General features: G+C 41.7%; 2 protein-coding genes across 4 annotated transcripts in view; one reads left to right on the top strand and one right to left on the bottom strand.

The window, feature by feature from the left end:
* Positions 1-690: 690 nt before the first annotated feature.
* parapinopsina (parapinopsin a) lies at positions 691-2,742 on the top strand. Its single transcript, XM_006785836.2, has 5 exons — positions 691-1,021; positions 1,769-1,859; positions 1,940-2,177; positions 2,267-2,500; positions 2,593-2,742. The coding sequence occupies exons 1-5, from the start codon at positions 691-693 to the stop codon at positions 2,740-2,742; spliced, it is 1,044 nt and encodes a 347-aa protein (XP_006785899.1).
* A 1,620-nt stretch (positions 2,743-4,362) lies between these two features.
* Positions 4,363-27,910, bottom strand: part of LOC102777995 (cyclin-dependent kinase 17-like) — a 39,728-nt gene continuing 16,180 nt past the window's right edge. For 2 of the 3 annotated variants that reach the window (XM_087834306.1, XM_087834307.1), the window contains 14 exons: positions 20,326-20,459; positions 16,607-16,732; positions 12,501-12,557; positions 12,289-12,403; positions 12,020-12,114; positions 11,877-11,939; positions 11,659-11,782; positions 10,737-10,857; positions 10,307-10,404; positions 10,119-10,224; positions 9,895-9,937; positions 9,723-9,813; positions 9,547-9,624; positions 4,363-7,576 (listed from right to left, as the gene is read on the bottom strand). In XM_087834306.1, coding sequence (XP_087690432.1) covers positions 7,539-7,576; positions 9,547-9,624; positions 9,723-9,813; positions 9,895-9,937; positions 10,119-10,224; positions 10,307-10,404; positions 10,737-10,857; positions 11,659-11,782; positions 11,877-11,939; positions 12,020-12,114; positions 12,289-12,403; positions 12,501-12,557; positions 16,607-16,732; positions 20,326-20,459 — 1,289 coding nt within the window. In that variant the 3' untranslated portion in view covers positions 4,363-7,538. Of the gene's footprint in view, positions 7,577-8,639; positions 8,761-9,546; positions 9,625-9,722; positions 9,814-9,894; positions 9,938-10,118; positions 10,225-10,306; positions 10,405-10,736; positions 10,858-11,658; positions 11,783-11,876; positions 11,940-12,019; positions 12,115-12,288; positions 12,404-12,500; positions 12,558-16,606; positions 16,733-20,325; positions 20,460-23,130; positions 24,189-27,910 lie in introns of those variants that run through there. The other variant, XM_087834309.1, reaches the window with a different exon arrangement.

Genomic DNA, 27,910 nt, shown 5'->3' with positions numbered 1-27,910 from the left:
TATTCATTGAGGTTTCAGAGTTTTGTAGGTATTAAGGATGATTATAGGCAGAGACACTGACACTGAGCTCATTCTCAAATGAGCCACTCGTTATGTCATTAAGTAACTCAATCAGGCTAACATCTCATTAGTTTTTAACAAGATAAAAAGGCAGGGATAGGTATCCATAAATTACCAGTTTATTCCATTATTGGCTACAAAATGTGTGACAAACCAGCGGGAATCCTGTAGACATATCGGTCGATCCTGCGTGAACATTCTGCATCATTACTCACGAGCAGCTGTAAATTGAGCAATCATGGAAAGTGCCGTCTTAGAGGCTATCAGACAGAATTATTCTCTCCACAATCCGGCTCGGCGGATTTTGTTTTCTGAGAATTGCAAATCATCTGCGGCCTCCTCTCCTCTTACGGGGCTTATTTAGAGGGCCTCGCTTCCCTCTCAGAATATCAAGCACGCAGTATCTGTTGAACAGTTTTGTAGTTGTTCTTATTGCTACATTATTTATCAAATGATTAAAAAAATACTAAACACATACCTGAACCTGCTCTTTCTTTGCCTTGCTGACAATGTGGCCATTTTAGAGTTAGATGTGTTGGATCTGACACTTTTTTGTTTGTTGTTTTTTACCAGGCATCACTGAGGTTTTTCACTGTGACCAGATTCTTCTCCTGATCTTCACAGAGCAAAATGGAGAGTGCTGCCGTCCACAGAAACTCTTCATCATCTACCAGCTCAGCCAACACGGAGCTCTTGTCCCGGACTGGTTACACAACTCTGGCCGTTATCATGGGTGTGTTCTCTGTGGCAGGGATAGTCCTCAATGTCGTGGTGATTGTGGTGACGGTGAAGCACAGACAGCTGAGGCAGCCACTCAGCTATGCCCTGGTTAACCTGGCTGTTTGTGACCTGGGCTGTGCTGTGTTTGGAGGCCTGCCCACCACAGTAACCAGCGCCATGGGATACTTCAACCTGGGACGTGTGGGCTGTGTGTTAGAAGCCTTTGCTGTTTCCTTTTTCGGTGAGTCTACTTTTTCCTCACATAAATAAAAGAAGAAATACCTTAATGTATTCTAGTACAAGTAAAAGTACCACAAGTAAAACCACCTGAAGGGAATTTTGTTATTTTATGTAAGATTTGCAAAACTGCATCTGAATAAACAATCACAAAAACACAAGACTTCTGGAACAGTGTCCTTTGGACAGATAAGACTATATTTGACATGTCTGCATATATATTGCACAGTGGTGAAAACCAAATACAGCACAGTGGTGAAGAGGTGATGATTTGTGTTTGTTTTGCAGCTGTGTACCATTGTTGAGACAAATGTCAGTCTGACAGCTAAAGCTTGGCCACAATGTGCCACAGATACATGATCCCAAGCACAGCAGCAAATCTACAACAGAATGGCTGAAAAAGAAACGAGTCAAGGTGCTGTAGTGACCTTGTCAAAGTCCAGACCTTGCTTAGTATTTCAAATGCACACAGTCTGTGGAAACTTTCATTTTCTCGTGACTGCTTTTGAACTTTTTGAGCTTAAAAAAGTTACTTAAAATGAATCATCTAAGATATTTTGAAGGGAAGCTTTTTTGTGTACTGTATTTCATGTATTTATGTAAAATCTAGTGTGGAAACTGAAATTTTAAATTATAGTTATTGTCATTGAATTAAGATTAGCATTTGTTCCTTGAAATGTAGCACTCAGGTATAGGACAGGTGTCTCAATAGTGCGCACAAAGTCATAACTTATTCTGTCTTTTCTTGCAGGTATAGCAAGTCTGTGCACAGTAGCAGTCATTTCTGTTGAACGCTACGTAGTGGTGTGTTATCCCATGGGGGCGGTCCTCTTCCAGACCAGGTACAGCAGTGACCAAGATCTCACTTGGGAATGTTCCTCGCTGTACCAAGCATGTCAGACACCATCTCTGTTGTCCTCAGGCATGCAGTTGCTGGAGTGGTACTGTCCTGGGTGTGGTCATTTGTGTGGAGCACTCCACCTCTGTTCGGGTGGGGAACCTTTGAGTTGGAGGGTGTCAGAACCTCCTGTGCTCCTAAATGGCACAGCCGTGATGTTGGGGACATGTCCTACATGATAATATTCTTCTTCCTTTGCTTCGCCTTGCCCTTTTCTGTCGTCATGGTTTCTTACTCGCGGCTTTTATGGACTCTCCGCCAGGTGAGCAACAAAGGCTGCGCACACCTTATATTTTTGTTGATTGTACTGAAAACATAAAGGAGTCCTCTGCGCTTGAATTTTTTTCCTAGGTGACCAAGCTGCAGGTACCTGAAACAAGTCATGTAGAGGTGCAGGTGGCACGCATGATAGTAGTGATGGTGCTGGCCTTCCTGGTCACCTGGCTGCCATATGCTGCGCTTGCACTTGCTGTCATGATGGACTCCAGTCTATATGTTGACCCTGTCATCGCTACCATTCCTGTGTACTTTGCAAAAAGCAGCACTGTCTACAACCCCATCATATACATTTTCATGAACAGACAGGTAAGCTGGTTTGAAGTAAATACAAACAAAGAAAAAGAGGAATTCAGGCTCATGCTGTATGTTCATGACCAACCATGATCGTGTGTTTCCAGTTTCGAGGCTACACTGTTGCTGCGGTTCTGTGTGGATGGGACCCCTGGTCCTCTGAGCCGCAAACATCTGAGAACAAGACCACGGTTCCGTTTGTCATCAAGACCCCCAAGAAAGTTGTGCCTAAAAATCTTTGGAATAGAAATGTGTAGAAATTATTATAGTCGCACTGTTCTGATTATCAGAACAAAGTCAAGACAACCTCTGCAATGTAGTGCAAGATGGTTTTCACAAATGTAAACAAAATATCAGAGAGTAAAAATGATGCAAGAAGGTTGCACAAATCTTATGTATTGAGGCATTAAAATAACAGTAATAAAATCAGCAGTAATAATAATAATAAAAAGATTTCCCTGTTCAGGCAGGCTTCTTTCCTGCTGTCATAACCTTTAATGTATTCAGACAACAGCACAACATCTTTCTTGTCCTCTGTCATTGATATTGTAGATGCTGTCATTGCTTTTTATCTCGTTTAAAGAATAAAAATACAGTTACATTAATCAAGAATAGAGATTAGAATAGAGATTGCACAACTCACAGTTTGTTTACAGACATAATTTAAAAGATAAAAAGATAAAACCTCACATATGTGAGCAGAATAGCCTCTGTTTACCTCAGTCTGTCGGTCAGGACCTGAATTATCTCTCCTGCTGAAACACTGGCACACTTTTTGGGTACGCCTCTTTTGGTTTCAGATGTGGTTTGATTTTTTTGTGGCATAGATTCAACACAGAGGAAACATTTCTCAGAGATTTTGGTCCATATTGACGTGATAATATCACACAGTTAATGCAGATTTGACAGCTGTACATCCATAATGCGAATTTCCCATTAGACCTCATCTTAAAGTTTCTGTTAGATTGAAAACGTCTACAGTCAACTTGTCATGATCAAGAAACCAGTTTGATATGATCTGAGCTTTGTGACATGGTGTGAGCAGTCATCAGAAGATAAATACACTCAGACCCCAAATGTGCCAAGAAAATATCCCCCACGCAGTTACACTGCCACTATGCACATCAGCTGTTGATACAAGGCAGGATGAATCAAGGTTTACATTGTTTCTGACCCTGACACCTGAATGCTGCAGACGAAATCGAGACACATCAAACCAGACGAAGTTTTTCCAGTCAATTTGGGTGAACATGTGCAAACTGTAGCACCTGGTGTCAATCTGCTTCAACGTTCAATGTGTTTTGTGCATTCAGAGACGCTCTTCAGCATGCCTTGGTATCCGAGTTACTGTTGCTTGTTCTTAGCTGCAGAACAATCAGTTATTTAGGTTACTGTTGCCAGTTTGAAGCGACCTGTCCATTCTCCTCCGACATCTGGAATAAACAAGGTATTTTCTCCCAGAGAACTGCTGCTCACTCTCTGTCGACCCTAGAGATGGTCATGTGCACAAATATCAGCAGCTGGTGAATTACTCTGACTAGCCCATCTGGTGCTTCATGCTACAATCAGAGCCACTTAAATCATTTTTCTCCCGTTCTCATGCTCGGTTTAGCTTCAACAGGTCGTCTTGATCATGTCTACATGAATAATTGCATTGAGCCGCCGCTATGTGATTGGCTGATTAGATAGCTGCATTAACTAACAGTTAAATAGGTGTAGCTAACAAAGTGGACCTTTATTTTCACAATGAAGAAATATACGCAAAAGCTAAACTAGAAATTTGTTTTGCAGCAAACTGCTAAAACCCTGTGAAAGTAATAGTAAAGAACACTTGATAGTAACGTATATTCAAAAGATTTAAGACAAGAAAAAAGTAATTAGATGATTTTTAATATTTTATTAGGTATACACATCCTCTTTGCTTCTTAAGGTCTGTCCTTCTATATAACCTTTATGGCTTTCATTGATTGAAAAACATAAAATAAAATCAATCAAAATAATCAGTGTCTTGTACTCATTTTGCAACATGATACTTCATTTCAGCCTTTTGGATCCAGCATGTAAAACAGAAAACAACCTGTGATAAGTTATGTCACAGTCTGATCAGTCACAGTCTCTCACGCCTTCCTAAATAAACACAATGCAATCATACCCATCCTAGTACCATGGCTTTATTGATTACAGAAATATTGCTATGACTGAAGAAAAGCCCCCCCCCCAAAAAAAAAAAGCCAGAGTGTTAATAGCTGTATCAAACCTGTACACTTTAGTATATACAGAGTGGGGGACCATCTATGTACATGCTACATACTGTCACACTCTGGGAAAATAAGTAGTCCTTCTGACAGTTACTGACATGTGATCATTTTCTGAATCAGTTCAATCAAAAGAAAGATGCAGAACTGACCGTGTCAGTGCCCGAGGTACAGGAGAACCCAAACTAAAACCACAGGCCATCTCACAGATACAGTACATGTTAACAGCAGGTTTGGGTGCGTGAAACTGTTGTGTGCTTGAACACCTGGTGCTTGGAGGACTTACTTTGGTCCTATTTTTCTTTTATGGCAGCCTGTAGTAATAACAGCATGAAACAACAGTGTCTGAGCGCTTCCTGTTAAATACTCAGCCAGTTAGACGGGCTACACGACAGTTTCTGCTGTATTACACACGTATTGGATAAGTCAGACTATCTAGTCCCAGTGCTGCCTGCACACACTTCTGTCTTCGTGTACGGTCTCCAGATGGTGTTTGGTGTAGAGATCACGCGATAAGGTCATAATGTCTCATGCAAAATTTAAAGGAGGTATTCCTTCTCCAGCAGCAGCTATTTCATATACCAATTAAAACCACTGGTGTTCAATACAGAAACATGCTTAGAGAGATGGCAAGAATAGACATGGGTAAGTTAGTCTCTTAACATCAACATCTGGGTCAAATAAACAGAGAACGAGTGACAGAAGTCGACAGGTTGATGCTGATCAATTGTACCTTGCATACAATTGAAGCCAGCTTTGCAAAGGGTTTCAGGCCACTTCTATCAGGGACATACAAGACCATCTGTACCTAACACAGCATCCACAAAACAACACAAGGAATAAGTCCTGAGCTCAAGGAATGTGCAACACGTCCCCAGCCAGTCACCTACTGTAAAGACTGAGAACAGCATCCTGGAATTATCTTTGCTTCTGACAAGTAACACATATGATCATATATACAACTTAAAAAAATACAGAGTTGGGATGGAAAAGTGGGGATGATCCACTCATGATCTAAAGAGGCAAAATTGGGTGCAAATACGAGGTGTGATCAAAATGTTCTGAGAGCCTGTGCATAAAAATCAAATGTCCAGAATAAAATTTATCCATACAGGTCATCATGTGTGCAATCAGCCTCCATCGCAGCTTTGTGATCGCTGCACTGAAGTCTCGTTCTGACCACACAGTGTGCACTCTGAGATTGCACCATGGACTAAAAACTTCTGATAGAAAATATAAACTTCTGTTTCAAACTGACACGGATGTTGTGCGAAGGATCAACCCTGAAGATGAGACCCGGGTCTGCAGCTTTTAAAAGGAGTGTTGAAGGCAGCGTGTCAGAGGAGTGAGTCTGGGAGTTTCCTACTGTAATGTTCTACTGTAACGTCCTGAGGAGCCTGATGGGGAGTCCATCTGAACTGCATACCAGTGTACCATCACGTCTTGGCTAACCAGCACAATCGCCGTGGATGAAGGGTCGCCGCTTTAAGGAGATCCATGGAATCATGGAGGCGCAGGTATGGGGCTAACAGAACTGGACCTCCAGTGAGACAGCTTCCTGTGCACCTCTGCACTGCGCTGGAAGCGGTCCAACGCGAGATTGGCCAGCTTTGGATTTTTATGGACATGTCCTCGGGACTTTTTGATCACATCTTGTAGAAGAGCTCAACATTAATACCTGCACACCAGACAACAAATCCGGACAACTTCTGAGTCAAGGCAAAGAGGAGGGAGGTGTCTAATAATGAGCAGGTTAGGATTTGTACACTTTTACCTCCCTTCAACAATAACTTCCTCGTGTATAGAAACAGGAGCATCTCGTAGTGCTCTTTACAGCATATAAGAACGTGACAAATATAACTTATGTCTACTACTGGTGTGTGGATTGCTGAGTGTTTTAACTGCAGTAACGATTTGTGCAACATATCTGTGGTGAATTGCTTAACTTTTTTTGTTGTTTTTTGGTTTATCTGTTTGGGTCTTCTTCATTTCAACATCACTGGTGTGTACTTAACGTCCTACTCTGCTTCAGTGACTGATGAGGTATCATAATGACAGCCACCCGGACCTCTAATGAACAATAAGGTGCAAAAATCTACCTCTGTAAACTCCAACGATCTACACACTTTCATGTGTCAGCATGTGAGCGTGTTTTTAAGAGAAAGACGGACAATGACAGAAAAGCAGAGACTGATTGCATTTAAGGGTTATGTAATAAAGGGCTGAGAGATCAGGCCAGGGTTCAGAGTTGAGGTGCAATATTTAGAGTTTGGATTCAGGCTGAGGTGTGGCATGAAAAAGCTTCTAGTTCTACAGCTCAGTCTCTTTATATACAGCAATAGTCTGAAAGAAACAACATGAAAGAGAAAGTCGGGCTTCCACCTTTCTCTTTCTTTTCTTTTCATTCAAGTCCGTTCGAGACGCCTTCGTCCTCAAACAGCAAGGTCTGTTTTAAAAGTCAGCTCACATCCTGAACACTGCCCCATACTGGGCAGCAGTAGTAGCAGCAGCAAGGAGACTCATATACTCTCCGACTTTTCTTCCAGCATCACACACATTTTTTTTCTCTTTTTTATGTTTGGGTTTGAGCCGAGTCTTTATTTTTAAGAATGAAATCTTCAGCCTTAGTTTTGTGTGGGTTTGTTGTCATTTTGCAGTGTGTGTGTGTCTGTGTGTGTCTTTTTTTTCCTGTCAGTATGTATTTATGTGGCAGGGTGCGTGTGTGTCACTCCTTCAGTGTGTAGGCGGCAGGGTCAGTGGATGACAAGCTCCACGTGTCCTCCTCATCATCGCCGGCACTAAAACAGCACACTCTGCCTCCTGCTCTTCCCTTGGGCTGAGAGAGAGAAGAAGACAGGGGAGAGAGAGTGAAAAACAAACAAACAAACATTTGGATGTGATTTGGACACTCAAACATTGTAAATTTCACTCCATGCCAGCGACGCACAATAAATTCAGTTGGGTCCAGAAACACTGGACACGCTTTCATGAACAGCAATTTGTTTCAGTTTGATTAATCACACAACTTAAACTTAACCAATCAATCAGTCTAGAAAACATCACAACACAGTGAATCTGTGCTACACCTTTCAACTAGTTGATAAACATTAATATTTTACTAGATTGCAAACCTACAAATCATCCAGTCATTTTCTCTGCGTTGACCACTCGACTGACAGGTTTTCTAGGGGCTTGATGTGCATCCTGAACCTGAAAAGGTTCAGTGGTGTACGTGTGCTGGCAACGCCGGGCTCAATGTGACAAAACCATCTTCACTGAGCTTGCTTTGTGTACATAGTTGCTGCTAATGACACTTCTCTACTGGAAATTTGAAGAAATATAATAAATTAAAAAGAAACCGTTTGCGTAATGCTGCTTAAGCTAAATCAAACTCACCAAAAGTATAACCCACAGCACAGCAAAACACTCAAATCCATGCTAATTTAAAAAGACAAACCCACAACACAAAACCCTCACTTACAGACGCTACATCTCTCGCTGCAGAAATCTAAGCAGGACTGGAAAAAAACAAAGAAATCGAATGACCCCCCGTTCTCTTATGAACAAACCGTTGCCCCTTTGATTCCCTCACATGAATATTGGCTTGCTCTGAGAAAAAAGAGGATTAGTGAAGTGAAATCTGAAGAATGCTTGTGGGAACAGGAATGTGAAGAGGAACAAACAAAACACAGACATGAAGAAACAGCTAATAAATAATATGTTGTTTTAGTTGACAGGGTGCAGGGAGGGAAGCTAGATATAATTAAATTCAGGAATGGTCTTATATAAAGAGGTGTTTGCAGCAAAGGAACGGTGCTGACAGAGAAGAAGAAAAAGGCCCGGTGCAGCCAAACAAAAAGAAAGAGAGAGAGATTACACATGAAAGAGACTGTATTTACCAGAACAGTAGGGCCACTCAGCCAGTGGAAGTAGAGGAGAGATTGTGACTCTGAGCCCTGGGATTGGCTGCCTCTCTCTGGAAGTACTGCGAGGGTGCGGAGCCTAGCTTATTGGCCATCGCTTTTTTGGGTTAGGGAGAAGGGGGGGAAGGTTGGGAATATTGAGGTGTTACGGAAGAGTTGGAGTAGGGTACACAAGGGAGATTAGAGAAAGGATTAAGGAAAAGATGAGCAGTGCAGAAGAAGAGCGCATGGGCACCAAAGAGAAGGGACAGTTTATCAGAACATGACAGCGAGGCAACAAAAGCAGAAAAACACAGATACACAGACTGAGACTGTGATAAGGACAAAACTGTGAAATCGAAGCAAATGTCGAAGGCACTTCAGGTGTGCAGAGTAAATGTAGAGAGACTCAGACAAAGGCAACTCTCCCAGCTGCACTTCAGCAGCCATGCAAGGTTTGGTGGACTCGTTTGTTTATGTGACTTCAGTGAAGCTGAACATACTCTAAAGTGCATCTAAGGCCACTTTAGCGTTTCTGTACTGCTGTACTTGAAGCTGACTCAAATGCTAACGCTAGCATGGCATCACAGTGAAGTGTTTAATGTCAGTCACAGATCAAACTGTCATTTCAAGCTAAGATTGTGCTATTTGCTTCCACTATTCGTGAATTTCATATTGCTTCTGAGTGAATGTGCGATGTTAATACTGGGGATCTGTGTGTGGTGAAGGCTGAACCTGGTAATAGACTGCACCGTGGCACGAGAAACGACAAACACTTAGAGACAGAGCGAGAAGAGGAGGACGACAGGGAGCAAGTCCTATCCTGTATCATACGTTTATCTCCTGATTTCTCTCATTTCATCCCTTCCTACTGTTTTTGTTTTTTTTAATCTTGAGCACTTACATGACTCTGGGTAGACTGAGGATCTCTTCCCGGGATCTTTCTGGAGTTGAATCCCTTTTACAGAGAAGATGGATGCAGCTAAAAAAGAAAAACAAAAGAAAAACAAGCAACACAGGTTAGGTGGGACAGTGTTTGTGCAATTAATGTGGATATTCAAGTCAAATGCGTGTACTTACTGTCAGCCAGAGTCTGAACCTGTTCTCCAAGACATTTGAAATAAGAGTGTTTGAGAGCATCCTCAGCCAATATCCGCTTCTTTGCTTCAAACTAGGGACACATGAAGACAAAATCATTATGGTGTGCATGATCTGTAAACAGCAGATAATTGTAATTAATGATGTTCTTTACCTGTAAGAGTTTTGAGAGCAAGTCATGACCTTCGTTGTCTATCCTGTGTGACAGAAAGCAGAGAAACAAATTTAGAGCGGATGGAAAGAGCCAAAGAACCGAGAGGAGTGAGATCCAAAGCTGCGCAGGAATCTGCTGTTCCCGCTGTTTCCACATGGTCATTACGTTTTCCTCCAGAAAATCAATCTTAATCTGCACGTGCAGGCCTCCACTAATCGTTATACCTGGGTGCGTGGTTCACAAGGGGTTCTGCGTGGTAGCGGGGAAAGTTGTATGTCTTAAACTCTTCACTGGTGGTGATACCAGGCCAGGTCTCTTCTGTGGGAGTACCTGGAGAAGACAAAGAGCATAATTTAATATACACACGCACACATAAAAGCAAATGCTCATCCAAATTCCACTGGTGTCTCACCAAGGATGCGGAAGATGAGATGAAGCTCATCCTCCACAGTTGATCCAGGGAAGAGAGGTCTGCCTGTGATCATTTCATAGAAGATGCAGCCCACACCCCTGCAAGAAAGACAATAAAGTAGTGTTTTAGTCATCTATTATGCAGATTCAGGCTGCCAGGGGATGTAAAACTATAAACGAGTTGCAAAGAGGTTGTTTTTATCTAATGCATGAAGCAAAAGATTTTTAAAAATCTAACTTTCTCCAATTCTACACATAAATATGAAAAAAATAACTTTATTAACCAAATTCTACAATCTTTGTGTCATAACAAAGTGTGTAAATGCTGATGAAAGACAAAAGAAACAACTCCACTCTGAAACATGCTGGTGCCTCAGAAGTGCAGCGGCACAAACAATGAAAATGTATTATTGATACATGTGTCCACTCACCACATGTCGATGGGCGTGGAGTACTCAGTGGAGCCCAGCAGCACATCTGGTGGTCGGTACCATAATGTCACAACTTCGTTTGAGTAGGTCTTCGTAGGTACCGACTTAGCTCGAGCCAAACCTGATTTAAATAGTGAGACTAGTTCATAAAAATACAGTAATGTGGTCACCACCTGTGAACCTGTGAGAAGATGTCACATCCAAACTCTGTAACAGCTGTCAACTGTGCACAGTGTCGTAGTTGATGAACGTTTTGTGTTCTATGACATCTTTAACCTTACATATTTACTGTTTATTTTTATAAAGCTTGCTATGCACAAAGATGGGCCTTTAAAATGCATAAAAATGCATTAAATATAATGAATGCATACATTAAGGAGAGCAGAAACTCAAAATACAGAAAGGCAGAATAGTATCAGGCACAAATGAGATACACAAAACCTGAAAAAGATCATGCATAAAGCTAGCTTCCATATGAAGTGACATGGAAATAATGAAATATCATGTTACACCTTTTACCAGTGTTGGGTAATTACTCTAAACTATGTTGTTTTGAGTAGCATGACCTTTAGGAGTTGCTAGTGGAACTTGTTTGGGTTAGGGTATAAATAAAAGGCTACTGGGTCCTGAAACACACACACACTTATCTCACTCTCTGATGGATCCATGCTGCGTAAATATCTTGATCAAGGATACTTAAACATGTGGACTGGTGGAGGATTGATCCATCCTCCTCCAGTCCACATGTTTAAGTATCCTTGTCCACATGTTTTTGAGCCTATCTTTGAAAACTGAAATAATCAAAATGAGACAAAAAAAATATTTTAAGTAATTAGCTTGTGAGAACCTTAGAAAACTAAGCAATAAAGGAACTTTCAGCATATTATACAAATCTGCCCTGTGAGTTAATGAGGTGACATACCAAAGTCTGCCAGTTTGAGCTCTCCTTTTTCATTGATGAGCAGGTTCTGGGGTTTCAGGTCTCTGTGGAGGACCTTCCTCCTGTGGCAGTACGCCAGACCTCTTAAAAGCTGAAATAAGAAGATCTGATGTGGAGAGAAGAGGATGTAAACAACACAATCAGCCACCAGACACATTTTCCATTTTTCCATACTGACCGCTTGTAATACTCTAGATTACCTTGACATTGTGGACGCTCATGATGCTCCCACAGTCGTCCATATATTGCTTCAGGTCTTTTTCCTGATGAGAAAGAAAGAAAGTGCTTATCTGTAGTTTCTGGTTTCGTGTAACTCACACATTAAAAACAAAGTGACACTCACCAGATACTCAAACACGAGTGTTAGGCACTTGTCAGTGTGGATAATGTCATGGAGAGTGACAATATTGGCGTGCTTCAAGTCTTTCAGTAGAGACACTGGAGGAGAAGACAGATGAGACGCTGTCAGTCAAACAGAGACGTGAGACGTAACGCCTCATACTTCAGCCCACGACGCTACAAGACACACTGTCGAGTTTTTGTCTGCATGTACAAGTGTGCCATGTTGACTTTGGAGGTGCGTGCTTCCAAATCACAACTGTTGGTCAGTACCTTCTCGGATAGCGGTGCAGGGCGCGCCCTCCTCGTGCTCCAGGCGGATCTCTTTCAGGGCGACCAAGTTATCTGTTAACTTACTTCGCCCCTTAAATACTGTCGCATAGGTCCCCTGCAGAGATGTAAAGAAACAGTAAATGTAAGATACAGTGGATGAACACTTTGTTTGCATTGTGTTGCTTCTGCCGGTGGCTCTTTGTTGACCTCACCTCTCCTAGTTTGTCCAGTTTGATGTAGGTTTCAAGTTTCCCAAAGCCGATCTCAGACTGCGGAGGACAGAGAAGGCGTTTGAGGAGGCTGGCAATGACAGGTCAAATCTTGCTTTTGCACAGCCTGATCGGATACTGCATCATACTTAATTTAACTGTCAGCCTCACTACTTTTGAAATCTCTCCGACAATTGCAGGTTTCTGAGTCACCAGGCCTTTTTTTATCCTGTAATGTGTACAAATTACAGGGCTGCTGGAGCAAGTTTTAGGATTATTCTGTATTTTTGAGTGTGATTCATCTTGAACAACAGTCTGCAGACATAATATGTTCAAAAGGAAAAGGACAAAAATATCAACATTTATCTAGAAATCTGCAAAGGCTCTTTCACTGTCATTACTGGTAAGGTGTGACGTAATTTACAGATGCACATATACGTTTTGGCCACAAGGTGTCAGTGTAGCAAAGATAATCAAATATGGCAACTCTGTTTTTATATCTAAACATTTTATAGACTATAAAGATGTGGAAGGTAAACACTGCAGAGTGATGAAATCAACCTGAGCGCAGTTATACATGATTAGCTGTATAATGCATGTGGCTCCTGGGTTTTGAAGGCATGAATTATGGATGGATGTAGCTATATAAAGCTGTGATGCCCACAGGGTGTCAGGGTTTATCCCTGTCACTTGTTTCTCACTTTTCCTCAATAATCTGTCTAATTGTGTGACGTTTCCTTTACATTCATTATAATGAACTCACTCAACCCTCTTAATTTAGTCTGTCCCATCGTGACAATCGTACAAAGTCCCAGGCCAATGCATGTACGCATGCGTGTGCGAGGGAGGGGGAGGGTCTCCGGTGACCAAGTTAGCTGTTGAAGCATGTGATGTCTTTAAAGGCATGCCTAGAAAAACCACATCTGAATAAGCTCGGATACAAGATGGCATACTTACACACTGAGACAAGTCAGTGTGGACGTGGGTAAGCAGGAGCTTAAATGTGCAGAAGTTGTTAATTAACTGACACATTTGTGTATTTAAATCGGTGCTTTTATTTGTTACAGGTCAACTTCAGCCCTTCAAACTCACAAAAAAGATGAAAGAAAAACTTCAGAGTAGATATGTGAGCTTTTATGTAAAGCAGGGGCGTGTACTTTATAATACACTTAGACACACTTTATGCTTAAACACTTTATGCTTTAACACAAAAAAACACACAAAGACGTCATTGCCACCTGCCCGAGAGCTAACCCCTATAATAACAATCATTTAATGAATCTTGCCTCGTGAAGCAGTGCGTGCACACAGAAAGGCACACCTCTCTGCTACCGGTGTGCAGCAGCGCTCTCCGGCTGCCTCACCATGTTTGGTGAGAGCTTGTGCGCCTGCGCATGCTTTTGATGGCAATAGGTTCATTTCATTCCCAACGCTCGAGCGAGCTTACTCAGCAGAACTAGGTCAGGCCAGGTTTTAGTGACAAAACTGAAGTAAGATAAAACCAAACAATATGTGAGTGTAAGTGTCTCAGGCTGCAGGGCAACACAGCCTGATGAACTCATAGTACAAAAAATGCAGGAAGTGAAATGTCTGCAAGAAGATATTTATTGACAAAGAAATCAAACGAATTATCCATATTTCATTTGTAATTACAGTTTCTTTATGCGCTACCTAGAAGAAAGCTTAAGTTTGAGAGCGAGTGTGGATTTATAGTATTCAGTGGGAAAGCTAAAATGATAGCCTTCTGAGAAGAGACGAGGTGGCAGGATATGAGAGTGGGAAGAAAGACAAGGCCATTCATTAACACGAAGCTGCCATTCCTCAGAACTACTGCACTGTCACCATTTTCATGTAAACCTGCCAACAGCTACAAAAAAGAAAACCGAAGGACTGCACAATACTTAGCAGTCCTTTGAGCTTTCATCAGTTGCATCATATGTGACTTACAATGAAAACATAAGCAAATAGAGAGGGACATAATAATAGAAGTTTTTTAGCTCAGTGTTGCTGTAAGGTTGAGCGGGTTCGTGGAAAGAAGCGAGTGCTGCACAATATGATTAAGTGTTGTGGTTCGAGGTAAAATGACATCTCGCTCCTCAGTGCCATGGGACACGGAGTTTCACTGGACTCCTGTGAATAATTGATTACCAATGTGCAACAGCCATGAGCGAAAACTGATACCAACTTCACTTGCATTACACTGGCAACGACGCTCGAAACACGTGAGTCTGCGATGGAGTACCGGAAACATGATCTACATTACCGTAACATATGACACGCGCACAGGCAGCCCGAGGCTATTACATCAGTTTTCTCAGAAACATGTTTTCCCAAACAGGATAACTGGTATTGCTTGTTGCAACAGGAAATACCACAGAGGAATTTTTTAAAGCAATTTGGGAGGTGTTTGTTTGCCTGTCTGTGGACAAATTTGACTTGATAGCATCACAACTCCACAGTAAAAATAAAGGCTGAGAACCAAGAAAGGTGTGGTGAAATCCACAAGCACTCAGGACTCATGTCATACCGATGAGTACCCATGGGTCATCGCAGCCAATCCTTCACTAGATAATCTCTAGTTAAACTTAAATCTCTTGTGAAACCATTTATTTTCAACATCTTTAGCTCCTTTTAAATGTACTTAAACTATTTCAGGAGCAGATGAGCAGTGAATGAGGAATTTCTGCAATTTCACAGGCTAATTCATTTTATAGCACAAATTCAAAGCAATTAAATACCGTACATACTGTGCAAACCATGTTCAGACTACTGCACGGTCAAAAACACACTTTTGCATGGATGCATTACCCTATGTAAAGGAACGACCAGGACTAATAACAAAAACAGTCTGGCTGTGATGCATCTTCTGAACACATGGGCTGCAAGCTCGGCAGAGAGCTCAGGATCAATCAAAACCTTGTTTTCCTGGTATAAAACCTGAATCCAGCTACAGAGTGCCACTAATGTTTCCATTTGTCTTTACTTACATTTGCTTAGCATTTTTCAGTTATCCATGCCCTTTTTAAACCTGACATCTTATCATTCAAGCCCTTTTAGTCCTCTCTTTTCATCTCCTTTTGTACATTTCTCTTTCTCTTCCGTGCTCTCTAGCTCATCCCAAGGTGTCCTGGGGTGTAATCCCAGTCAGGAGAGGAGCTGCAGCAGATGAGACTGACACTTCTGCTGAATTATTGATTGATCTATTACATCACACACATACAACAACAATACACAGCTCCACACAGCTGGGCAAACCCAAGAAAACGCACACTATACATCTGATATATATGACTATCCTCTTCTTCTGCTCCACCCTTATACCATATACTTCCCCTCAGAGACTCTTTGCTTTCAAGTCTGTGAGCCTCCTGCAGAAAAGCGACGTCATTAAGTTGCTTCAAGCGGAGAGATTGAGGCGGGCAAATGGACGGTTGATGGAGGATGAGTCCTTCATATTTTCCCAAAGAATATCAGGCTTTCAGTAATCTTGTTTAATGTAATGCATTGACTAAGTACACTGAATTCCCTTTAAAACTAAGCAAGCATGTGGGTGGAGTGAAACAAAGGGCACCGCACAGTAATGTATAATAGGAAACTTGAAAGTTGGAGCGATGACAGAAACAAAACAGTAATCTGGAAAAAAAGTGTGACCAAAATAAAAGTGACAGAGCAGGGGTACTTCAACAATTAAAGGACATGCTGCATATTCATGAATACAAGCCTATTTCTTTCCCGAACAACCCCTCCTCTCACTGCCAGACCCCAATTCATACCCATAATGCTCTTGGCCTGTATGCATAATTCAGAATCTATCATTCATGCCCCTACTGAGGCCTTGTAAGCACTATAGCATAGCCCAGTGTGTGTTTAAAGTGAGTCTATGTTTGTGTCGTTGCTCTGTGTGTGCGTTTTAGACAACAATGGCCCTGGTCAAGCATTCAAGTAGTGTACAATGGCATTGAAAGCTTACATTACTTTTGTTTCTACACAAAGCAGCATGAAAAAGGGCAAGCACACACCCAGATAAAATGACATCAGAGACTAGCTTCAACTGCTTTGCACACATATATATAGATGCAAATGTGCACACAGATAAATTAAGTACTGACCAATGATGCGCGTCGTAGCCTGCGGCTCATGGGTTTGTCAAAGGGCGGGCTGTTCATGGCAAACTTCTCCAAGTAGCCCTCTGGTAGCCTGATATCAGCTGGGAGAGACAAACGTTTGTTTATGTCCTAAAAGAGAAGAACAAATAAACAAAGGGAGACATGAAGAAACTGAAACATGATTTTCAATATTAAAAACCTTTTTCCATTTACAATTATACTATAAAGACATTAGTCCTGACATATTCAGGATATTCAGTACCTTTTAAATCTGGTTTGGTATGATGTGTCACAAAAAAAGATATACAAATGCGCATTAAATAAATCTCGTTCCCTCATCATTTATCAGCTTATAATTAACCATTATGATCTGGTATCAAATCAAAGCTTTTTTCTTTTTAAATATTATTGCTTGTCTACTCACAAGCAGCTTGCTCCATCTGTCCTGGCTGCGAGTTTGTCAAATGAGAGCAGACCTTTGGTTAACAGGTGCCATCTGCTGCTGTGAATGACTGATGAATGATGATGTGGATAACACCTATACTCGCTGTGGCTGAATAAGATGCCAGTGCAAGACCGCCACATGATCAGGACAAATTCCAGCTAGTTTTGGCTACATTTTCATAATGCACTATTAGCATTGAGTTTGCATGTATCCCCATGTCTGCTTGGGTTCTCTCCGGGTACTCCGGCTTCCTCCCACAGACCAAAGACATGCCAATGGTGGGGTCTAAATTGCCCATAGGTGTGAATGCAAATGCAAATGAGTGTCTCTCTTCAAGATGAATGACAACTGGGATAGGCTCCAGGCTGATCTGCATTTCCTTCAAAATGAAAGCACGCTTGATATTTTTATCTTTTACTTTTTTTGCTAATTAATTCATGTTGTAGTTCTTTTTGACTTCAATTGCTAAGTGCAGCCTCTCCCTCTGGAAGTGTTTAGCTTTAGACGATCACATATTAGACACAATTTTAGGAATTAAACATCATCATATATTTGAGTCATGTTATTAACAGCTTCTAGCCACTGGAAGAACTTTCACCTTCCAGTCTTTGCTGGAATGCAAATTTCTGTGACACGATCACCGGCAAGGTGCCAGTCACACATTGTTTCCATGGCAGCAGTAGTTAGGTGACCCAGTCAGTGTGAATATGTGTAGTGATACGTTTGTTTACATGTAACCGTGCAATAGGAGGATATTAAAGTGTGTATATGCCTGAAGATGAGAGGTAGAGGGACTGTATGCCTTTAATAGTTTTATCTGAGCTGACATCACAACATGCATGTCACATGAAAAAAGTATATATAAACTATATGGATGACAAATCCTAAAGCAACGCTCTGCATGTTTTAGCAGTATATGTGAGACGATGTAAAGCCACAGTCGCTTGCACAGAAATGCCTCCTAGCTGTAGTTAGCACATTTGTAAGCTCAACTTAAAACTGGAATCATAAAACAGAAGAATACATGTAAGCACTACAACACCATATATAGTGTTAGACATATAAATACAAATGACTGCAAATTTCATCAAGCAAAACATTTGATATTTTATGCAATTTATAATGAAAGTGACACCTCGTGATCACAACAACATTCACTGTCCACACTGTCTTTCAAAGGCGTAACAATAGACAAAAGTTCACAAACACAGCCACCCCTGCCCTCTTATTCACTGGTAGAGCCAGAATAAAGATCTAAATACAAAACAAAACACGTGTGCCCCGTACTCACAAAGCAGAACAGCTCTAGTAGCTCCCTCATTGTCCTCCTTAAATGTTTTTCTATGCACTCACACACAGGCGCTTTCAACGATGCATGTCTCTAACCTGATACATGACTGCACACACTGAGAGAGAGAGAGAGGGCTGGCACGGTGGTAGAGTGCCATCCACATACTTAGGAAAAGGAGTGGGGGGGGGGGGGGGGGGGGGGGGGGTTGGAGGAGGGGATGCAGGAGCAGAGGAAAAGAGGAATAGACAGATTCCTGAGGGGAGAAAGGCAGATGGGGGGAAGGGGTGAATGGAGGGGGTGGCACAGAGAAAACATTGTTTTTTTGTTCTCTCCTGCCATCATTTTGTCCTCCGTCTCTTCTTTACTCTCTCTCTTATCATCTCCTGAGCCCTATTCCCCTGGATCTCCCTTTTCTTTGTCATTGCAATAATTACACCGACATCCGTAATTACTCTCACCCCAACATTTTCCTCTCCCACACTGCCATCTCCTTCTTTCTCTCTCTCTCTCTCTCGTAAACATGGTCTAAATTAGTCCCATCCACTGCTCACAGCACTGAGAGGCTCTGTATCTAGAGGCATTTCCTGTAATACTGCTGCGCTCAACACTCTGCAGCTCCTTCAAACGGACACACGCAGCCTGACCGAGACATGACGGAAATTCAGCAGCAAACAGCAACACTATCTGTCAGATAGCACAGGTGCACTCGCATATACACACAAGTTAGTGAAAATAAAAAGAGCCTGTTATAGTTTTCTCTCATGAATGTACAGTTGCAGTAATAGATGTTCAAAATTTAAAATACTGGGGTCACTGTACACATACAGTATACAAATACTTAACACACATATACGTATACATATGATACATATGTGTACATATATATATATATATATATGTACACACACACACACACACATATACGTATACATATGTATACGTATATGTGTGTGTGTGTGTGTGTATATATATATATATACACACATATATATATATTTATATATATATATATTTATTTATATTTATTAATTACAGATGTGTGTTTGTATGTATTTTTCTCTTATTCTCATAAGAGAAAAATATAACAGGCTCATATATATATATATATAGTAATTACGGATGTGTGTGTGTGTGTGTTATTTCCTATGAATCAAAGGCTCTGAATACACTTGTATGATCTGTATGATAGTAAGTGAAATGTAAGTGGTCATTTTGGACACAGACGCAAAGATCTGCTGTTCAAAACTGTTTGCAAGGGGCAGCCAATCAGGAGAAAGGAGTTATGTTAACAGGAGTGGAAAGGGAGCTAAGACAGCAGCTCTTCCAAGTAAAATAATACTTATTTTGAACAAGTCTAAGGTTAAAAATATGGGGTTGAAAAGGTGAATAAGAGATCCCTTTAAACGTACCACATAAATGCCACGTGTTCACTTTTCACTTTATACATAGCCTATCATATAATGCTGTGTATAGTGTATACTAACTGAGAGACAGCTACCACTGAGAAGTGTACATGCAAGGAAATAAGACAAAGGAATGGTCTCATTTCTAAGGTCTAAGTGTAAAGTAACAAAAAATAAGAAATGTCCTCTTTCTATTTATTTAGGTTTTACATACAGCACAGACAGAAAATTATTCTCTTTCTCTTTCTGATTTCTAACTTGGTATTTCTTTTTATGTATTTTCTTGTCATTTATCAACCAAAAAAAAAAGTACCAGTATCTCAGCAACAGGCCAATCCTGATATTTGGGCCTGTCCAATTTATCATTTTAGTTCTAAAATCAGCCACAAGGTATGGTTTCCTACAGAAATCTACTTAATATTGTGAGGTGAATAGTGAAGGAGTGAATGATTTCAGACAGTCTTTGGCATCACTATTGAATTCAATTAATAATGTTGAGTACAGGTGCATTTTCCCTCTTGATCAAAGAGTACGCCTGGGCCATGTGTGTGTTTGTGTGTGGGCGTGTCCCAGATCATCGTACCTCATTAGAGATGCGCCGATGGTGATTGTTCCTCATACGGACCCTCACTGGACTCTGAACCTCATCAGAGGACGTCCCGGATGCTTGGTCACTCTCCCCATCTGAACCCATCTTCACATTTTCATGGACAATGCCTGTGAAACACAAACGTGCAACGACTTGAGACTTTTTTCAGGGATTTATGTCTAGAAAAAGACAGTAAAACAGGGAGAGAGGAGCTGCGACATGCCTTTGGTACAAGGGCAAGTCCTACGCACTAGGCTAAAGGGGTGTCCCTTGACATAAATACCTAAGTGCAGGTTTTTAGATTGTGCTTAATGACACCCTAAATCATTTCACTCCTCTCTCTATGGGGTCAGAAGAAAACAAAACATCTTAATTTTCACTCACCCATTATGTGAATGACACAGTAGGACCCCAACCCCCAAATGATGAATCATACCACCAGCCACACAGGGGTGTAAAACAAGTGTATAAAATGGTAAGACGAGAAAGTACGAGATCAATATTACCCTGCGTGCAATAGGAGCTGCCATCTCTGCGTGCCAACCCCCCCCCACCACCACCACACACCTTCATGTGCCCCAGAATCCATCTGATTAATGAGTCACGGTGCAGCAGACAGGACTGTCTACTTCAGTGATGTGAGTTTGTGAGTAAATGTGGGGGAAGGGTGGAGGGTCTCTCTTTGTCTGGGTCATGTACAGCACACACAGTACGTGTGGGGGGGGGGGTCTCCCTGGTGTTTGGTAAAGATAACTTTTTTCATGAAACTGAAGTAGGCTGAGTGCAGTTACAAGCTTACACCTTACAATCATGTTTACCCATAAAACATCAGCTCCCAGCAGCAGAGGACAGATCGAGGGGAGATTAGGAGATAGTGGGGTGGATGGTTTTGGTTGGAGGAGCTGATGAAGTGGAAAGAAAAATGAGTCCCCAGAGTGACTGCAACACCTCAGCTGTGGGATTTAACAACTGAGGGCCGGTTAGGTAAAGCTATTTATTACAGTGTGCTGTCTGTCAGCTGTGAAACATCTGAGGCTTATTCTAGGCTCTTCTTCATGTGATTTGAAACAGGCTGGTCTCTGGACCAAAACATATTTGAAAAGATGGAATACATAGAAAAAAGCACAGATAAGTACTTCTGAAACTGGTTTAAATTGGTCTTTATTCAGTCTTTATCAAATTAATGAGGGCAAAGCGTTAAAAATAATCCTCTGACTCTGTAGTTTCCCATTAACCTGAAAGCTGAATGATACCTATAGTGTGAAATTATACCTTCTGTAAGTCAATTACACCGTGATTCTTGCTCTCAAGAGTTTAAATTTAATTTTCAGGTTCTATAAAAGTTCTAAAGGCTTGTTAACCCAACCTCCGACAGTGATGAGGTGGTACGGAGACAAACAGCCATAATGTTGCATGACCGAGACACAATATCTAGACAGATGTATAGTGCGCAGCCTCAAAGACAGACACAAGCATACAGGGAATGGATAAACCTTTTAAGAAAATGTCTTTTGTCGCATCAGAAATCAGGAATTAACCCTCACAGCCAAGATGGTGAAACATTACACTGAAGGTAGCTGACACCACAGGCTGGAGAAACTGATCCGGGATATCTACTGACAGATACACGCACAACCACACGCTCGTGATGAGTAAGTATCACTGATCATGAGTATCACATGGTCCCGATCTTGTGTGTTTATGTAAACAGCAGATGTGGGTAGAAGAAACAGGATGATCTGACCAGGGAAGTAAAATTCATACCATTGTGTTACATTCGTCACACTTTCTGTCCTAAACACTCCTCTTAGTCACATTGTTTTCAGTCTCCTGCAGTTTCGCTCTCTTCCTTTCCCATAGACGCCTAAGAGCAGACAGTAAATGTCACCAGCTACCACTGCCTCCCCACATGCAGCCGAGCTGGCCTAGTTAGGGTTGCTGACTCCCTGCTAGTTTGTCTAGAGGAGGGAGTGGGCTACTTTCAGGAGTATCCTTACTTCACTCTGCTCTGCAAATACTACTTAGTTGAAAATCCATCTCCAGCACATGAACACGTCAAAAATACAGAAAAATCCAGGGAAAGAATATCAAAAGAAGTAAAGGAAGACTTACTTGAAAAGCCCTTCATGGAATAATAAAATATTGGGATTTTTTCACATAAGCCCTCACTCGGCAAAGCCACACATTGAATTCAGTACATTGCTCAAGGGGGGAACAGGCAGTATTCGTAGCCACCGTCCACATTACCCAATAATAATAATAATACCACAGGCTTAGGCTTTGAACTGAATCCTTTCACTTCTCTTTATGCTCTCAGGCGAAGAGTTCTCAAACTCTTTTTAAAGCACAGGACATCGTGCTTTTTGAATTTGTCCTGCACGAACAAAGACACTGCAGTCGCTGTGCTGACAAGTAAATGAATAAAAATTCAAAAGAAGAACTCGTCGAACTCTTCACTTCTCTGAGGAGCCTGTAGATAAGCATGTTGCTTGGGGCCAACATGTTGCAAGTTAAGCAGGCAAATCATATTTTCACAGTAATGGTTAAAGATGTTCAAAAATGTATGATGAACACATTCTACTTGCATAAATCTGTGTCTAAGTATGAAGTAAAAACCTGGAACGTGCTTGATCGAGCTACTAACATTAATGTCCTACAAAGTCAAATAAAAGTATACACACAGCATGTATTGATGTTTCTACCTAAATCCAAACTCTATACTGTAACAACAATCTGATCAGTGGATAAAGTCAGCATGTAGATGAACTTCTTGGAGAAGATGACAGTGATGAGACTCACCAATGCGGTTTCCTGGAGGCCGGCACGAGTCGAGCACTCGAAGCATACGGAAAGGTGACAGCCTCAGTGGGGTGTCTCTCTCCACCATTCTTACCCCCTCTCCCGTTCTAACCTCCCCCGTTTTAAGGTCTCCGACTCTGGGAACACGGGCAGAGCATCCTTGCAGATTGTCTGCCATATCCATTGCTCCAGTGGGTTTAAAGCACTAACATTTGAAGGTGCATTTAATAATGCCAATAAACATTTCATTAAAAAAATCCACTTCAGTTAAGTCCTGGAGCCCAACAGTGTGGGTGGCACCAGGTTTGAGTAGCAGTAGCTGATTAAGGATCCGAGCTTCCTGGGAAAAATCCAATCCTTAGGCTACCTCAGTGCTGCCAGAAGAGCCCCATGCAGTAAAGAACAGGTCTGACATTATTGTGCAGACTGCACAGGCACACTAAATCCAACAACTCCCTCGGCTGCTACTCCACTTTAACACACTCTGCCTCTTCCTGTGTGTTTTTCTTAGCAGACATTCCTTCTCTCCTCCCTCTGCTTTCTTGCTTTTTCCTCTCTGCAGTCGCTCTCTGCGTGCTGACTAAGGAAGGTCAAACACTGTGCAGGTATGCAAAATGCTGCAGAGACGGTCCAGCACGTGCGAGCTAGAAACTGTTACGATCTGCCATCTCAGAATAACAGGTGTTCTGTCATCATCTGCCTTCGTCCGGACACAAGCCCGCAAACAGGGACTGTGTGCAAGGACTCACAACGCACTTAACTTGCAGCTCCTAGCAAGGAAAACACAGCCAGACCTTCCCTTTGCTTCTGTCCTTTGTGACTTCTTCATTTGCGTTCTTGTTTCTTCTTTTAGCTGATGTTTTTCTGCGTCTGTGGCAGATCTCTTCTCTTTGTCCTCCTTCAACTGTTATTCAACACGGCACTCAGGCTGCTGTGCTGCTCTCCTTCTTTCCACTCCCTCTCCCGTTTAGTCCCTCCTTGCCTCTGGCGCCGCTATCAGTGTTGCCAGTACTCCTGCTCCCTCCCTTCACCTTGCTATTACTCCCCTCCCTCTCACATGATAGAAATCTCCATCTCTCCCCCCTCCATCTGTCTTTATCTCTCCCTCCCTATTTCTTGCTATCACTGTCTGGGTCCAGAGATGGTGTTGAATATCAGTACAGTCATCCTCCTTTTCTATTCACGAGCCGATGACATTTTCTGCCTGATCGGCCTCTTTCTTGCACTCCATCTTGTTCACCACCTCTTTCTCGTGCTCCCCGCCCTCCCTCCTCATGCTTATCACTCTCTAGTGTAGAAAAATGAAATCCCGAGGCTTCAGAGCGATGCCATGGCATTCGCTCCCCTTTCTGCCTCAGTCCTTCCATATCGACATGAAACACGGGACACAGCAAGCACGCGCTCTTTCCTGCACATCCCACTGCACACAGGAAACTGTGACAAACACAACTCACATGATGCTGACTATTGACTAATGGCTATTAGACACACCTGAGAGCAAACAGACTATTACATCTATACAAACTAACAGCAAGTTCAAAATAATATTAGGAAACAGAACTAAAAGCATTAGGAGCTGATTAAGTAATTTTTTCTTCAAGCTGAGGGATCATTGGGTTGATATTTGTTACATTTATGTGGTACGAATGGTCTACCCCGTAGAAATCGTTTAGTGCAAAGGCTGTTTTTAGATGAATCCCTGAGAATCCCATTCATGCAGCACTTGCTGGATCTCCTCCTTAAACCTGATTTTCATTTTGTTGAAGTTTGTTGAAGTTGCAAGAATGTCCTCTCGACCAAAACACCACGTCCTGTCCTGGCACATGACAGCATGCTGGGACGCAACATACTTCTGGTCATTACTGCTGAATATCCTCTTTCAAAAGATGCTGTTATAGTACAAGTCCCCACTGACCTCTCATACAAGGGACAAATTTATGTTGCACAACCTTGTTGAACAGCAGCATGCTCGTATTCAGACCTGACGTGGGATATGAAATTTACCACTTCAAATGAAAATTGCTCAAAATGTCCAGAGACAATGTTCCTATTTCAAGCAATACTTGAAATATAATTAACTCTCTGAGGAGCACAGATATGTACTAAATTGGTATAGGATACAATTTGCTCAGTATCTTTGCGCATAAACCCTACAGCCTCTCACGTGTTAGCAAAAAACGGTGGAACAATATTGGGCATCGGAGGAGGGATTCACAGCAGAGAACGAGACCTGTTAACAATTACGAATAAAAACAGTTGTATATGTTGTCTCTGATTCAAATCATTGCTCGAGGCAGCAGTCGGTGGATATTGGTAGGACTTCCTACCAAATTCTAAAACCTTGCTTACACCCATGACACCTAACATTAGAAAAGTGTTTAGAGAACATAACTGCATCCAAAATGTCAACATGATAACGTGTTAAATGCCATCACTTTGTATAATATTCTCAAGGATTCACACTTCAAAAGCCTATTTTTGACTACTGCAAAATAAAACCCTACCTCTCCCTCAAGGCCAGTGATAGGCTTGTCTTCTAAGCCTGAGCTAACCAAACACACTAAGCCTCACACACCCTACATGTCAATAAAGATGGACTTAAAAAGACTTAAACAAACTTTGTAATTGTTTTTGACTCTGTAAACATCTTGGGATCTTGGTATTCTTAACACGCTCTGAAAGCATTTTTTAATCTGGATAGGTTACCTTATTCAAAGTGACTTATTTGGGATCATTAAGTACAGAGTAATGGTCATCTACAGAAAATTAACAGACAGGCATCGATGTACTGTGATGAGCTGCTCAAAACATCAAGAACAAAAGCTCTCAACCCTCCGGCCATCACTGTTTCCCCGCCTTATTAGATTCACAAGTGCAGCTTGTATACATGGAAGATTTCTGTTTTGCTTTGCAGCCACAAAGCGTTTCACTTCCCTCGAGGTCTCTGTTACTGTCACTTTATTTGTCCACCTTCTCTTAAACTACATTTTCTTGACTACATTTAAGCTTCTGCATTGTTTTCACCTCCTTTTTAAATCATAAATATTACGATGTGCCTCCAGACAAATACAACAGTAAAAATCAAAGTGCATACAACATCCCTCAGGAACAGACATAGAGACGCGCACTCTCAAGGCTGCAGGGTGGGAGAATTTAGACTGCAGTAATTACCTCTAAACCTTTTATCTTCATCTGAGGAATCTCATTATTCAATTACTAAGACCAAAGAGCCGACTGTAAGCTACCAGCTCTGTTTATGCTGGCCGGCTACATCTCAAGCCCACACCCTACCCCCACCCATATATGCAGCTCTGAAAAATACATGCATTCATTAGTAACATCTTCCTTCGCTCAGCCATGAGATTCTCAAACAGCAAGTCACCCTAACACACATGAAAAGCTTATGAGACCGACTACATAAAAGGAGTCCACTCCATTGTTCTTCCTAAAACCAATCCGGGAGCAAATGGATGGCTGAGCGTGTATGCAGTGAGGCAGAGGACTACAGCAATTAATACAGCATTAATGCATTACATTAAATCCCTGGCACAGACAACGCGTTCTCTCGTGGTACGGGTGGAGATAAGGGTGGTCTTAACAAGGTGCCCGCTTTTATCTTTTGCACCATTCTGGTCTTATTTGGAGGTTAAATACAGTATTTTGATGTGTGCAGAGGGAAAGAGACAAATACAAAGGGGGGGAAGGAACAAGAGGCGACTTCTTTGACAGTACTGAAAAACAGCAGCCTGAGACAGGTTTTGAGAAAAGCAGGCAGCTTTTAGCACAGCCCTTTTGCAGTAAAAACAGACGGGAGGACCAGCTAATCCCCAACCGTGTAACTACAATTAGAGCGAGCGAGAGGCAGAGAGAGCGTGACAGAGAGAGGAAGACAGAAAGATGAGGTAGTGGTGAGAAGTAACACTGAAACTGCACTGCTCATCTTTCCTGACTGTAAGTACAGTGTGCTGGGAGTGGGTGTTGGCCCACATAGCAACAGATATCACAAACCTGCAATACCTTTTGGACTCAGACTCCTGGCCAAACACATATAACCCCACAGCCCATTTACACAAATTAAAGGTGTATTAAATTAAACTGACACAACGCAAGTTGGACAAACACAGAGGGAAAAGTGAAAGGGTGGGTAATCTCTTTAGCGCAGCAGGAACAAGAGATTGCATCATCATGTCACTCTATTAAAGGCTGCAACGTGCTCTGACTGCTGAGTGGCACACAGTGAGTCAGCGAGACCAACCAGTGGGAAACACACACACAGACACACACAGACACACACACACACACACACACACACATAGCACCTCTTAACATTTTAAACTATACCTTATCAAGACCTAAATAATAGCGGAGCCTTCTTTCTAGGCTGAGTCAAGTCTGTGTCCTTTTAGGAGCTTTTGTACACTCAGTGGCACCCGTGGATTTCCTACAATGAAGTCACTGCCAGATCAGCAACTTGTGGGCTCGAGAAGGTCAGATGGTAGAAAACACTGACAGCTTTTATTAAATATGTAAAATATCCCTGAATCTCATAATGAAATGCAACATTTGGTTTGTTTCTATTTTTAAAAAGCACTGTTATCTTAACAATATCGTCAATGTCGACATATAAGCTTTAAAAATATAGTATCAGTGTATTCAAATTGTGAAATAAGCAGCATTATTATTATACAAGTAAGGCACCATGCAATAGTACATAATCAAATAGACCCTCCCCCATGTTGCAGTATCTGTTTTTTCATTAGGATTGTTTTAGCTTTATTCA

This window comes from Neolamprologus brichardi, chromosome 20, assembly GCF_056152115.1.
Source record: "Neolamprologus brichardi isolate AB-2024 chromosome 20, ASM5615211v1, whole genome shotgun sequence".
NCBI lineage: Eukaryota > Metazoa > Chordata > Actinopteri > Cichliformes > Cichlidae > Neolamprologus > Neolamprologus brichardi.
The sequence above is the reverse complement of the archived record's forward strand: the minus strand, read 5'-3'. Positions and strand labels throughout refer to the sequence as shown.

Bases quoted from the DNA above. Each gene is read 5' to 3' on its own strand.
- parapinopsina (XM_006785836.2), top strand. From the start codon at position 691: ATGGAGAGTGCTGCCGTCCACAGAAACTCTTCATCATCTACCAGCTCA. The intron at 1,022-1,768 runs GTGAGTCTACTT...CTTTTCTTGCAG, and splicing joins CTTTGCTGTTTCCTTTTTCG to GTATAGCAAGTCTGTGCACA. The intron at 1,860-1,939 runs GTACAGCAGTGA...TGTTGTCCTCAG, and splicing joins GCGGTCCTCTTCCAGACCAG to GCATGCAGTTGCTGGAGTGG.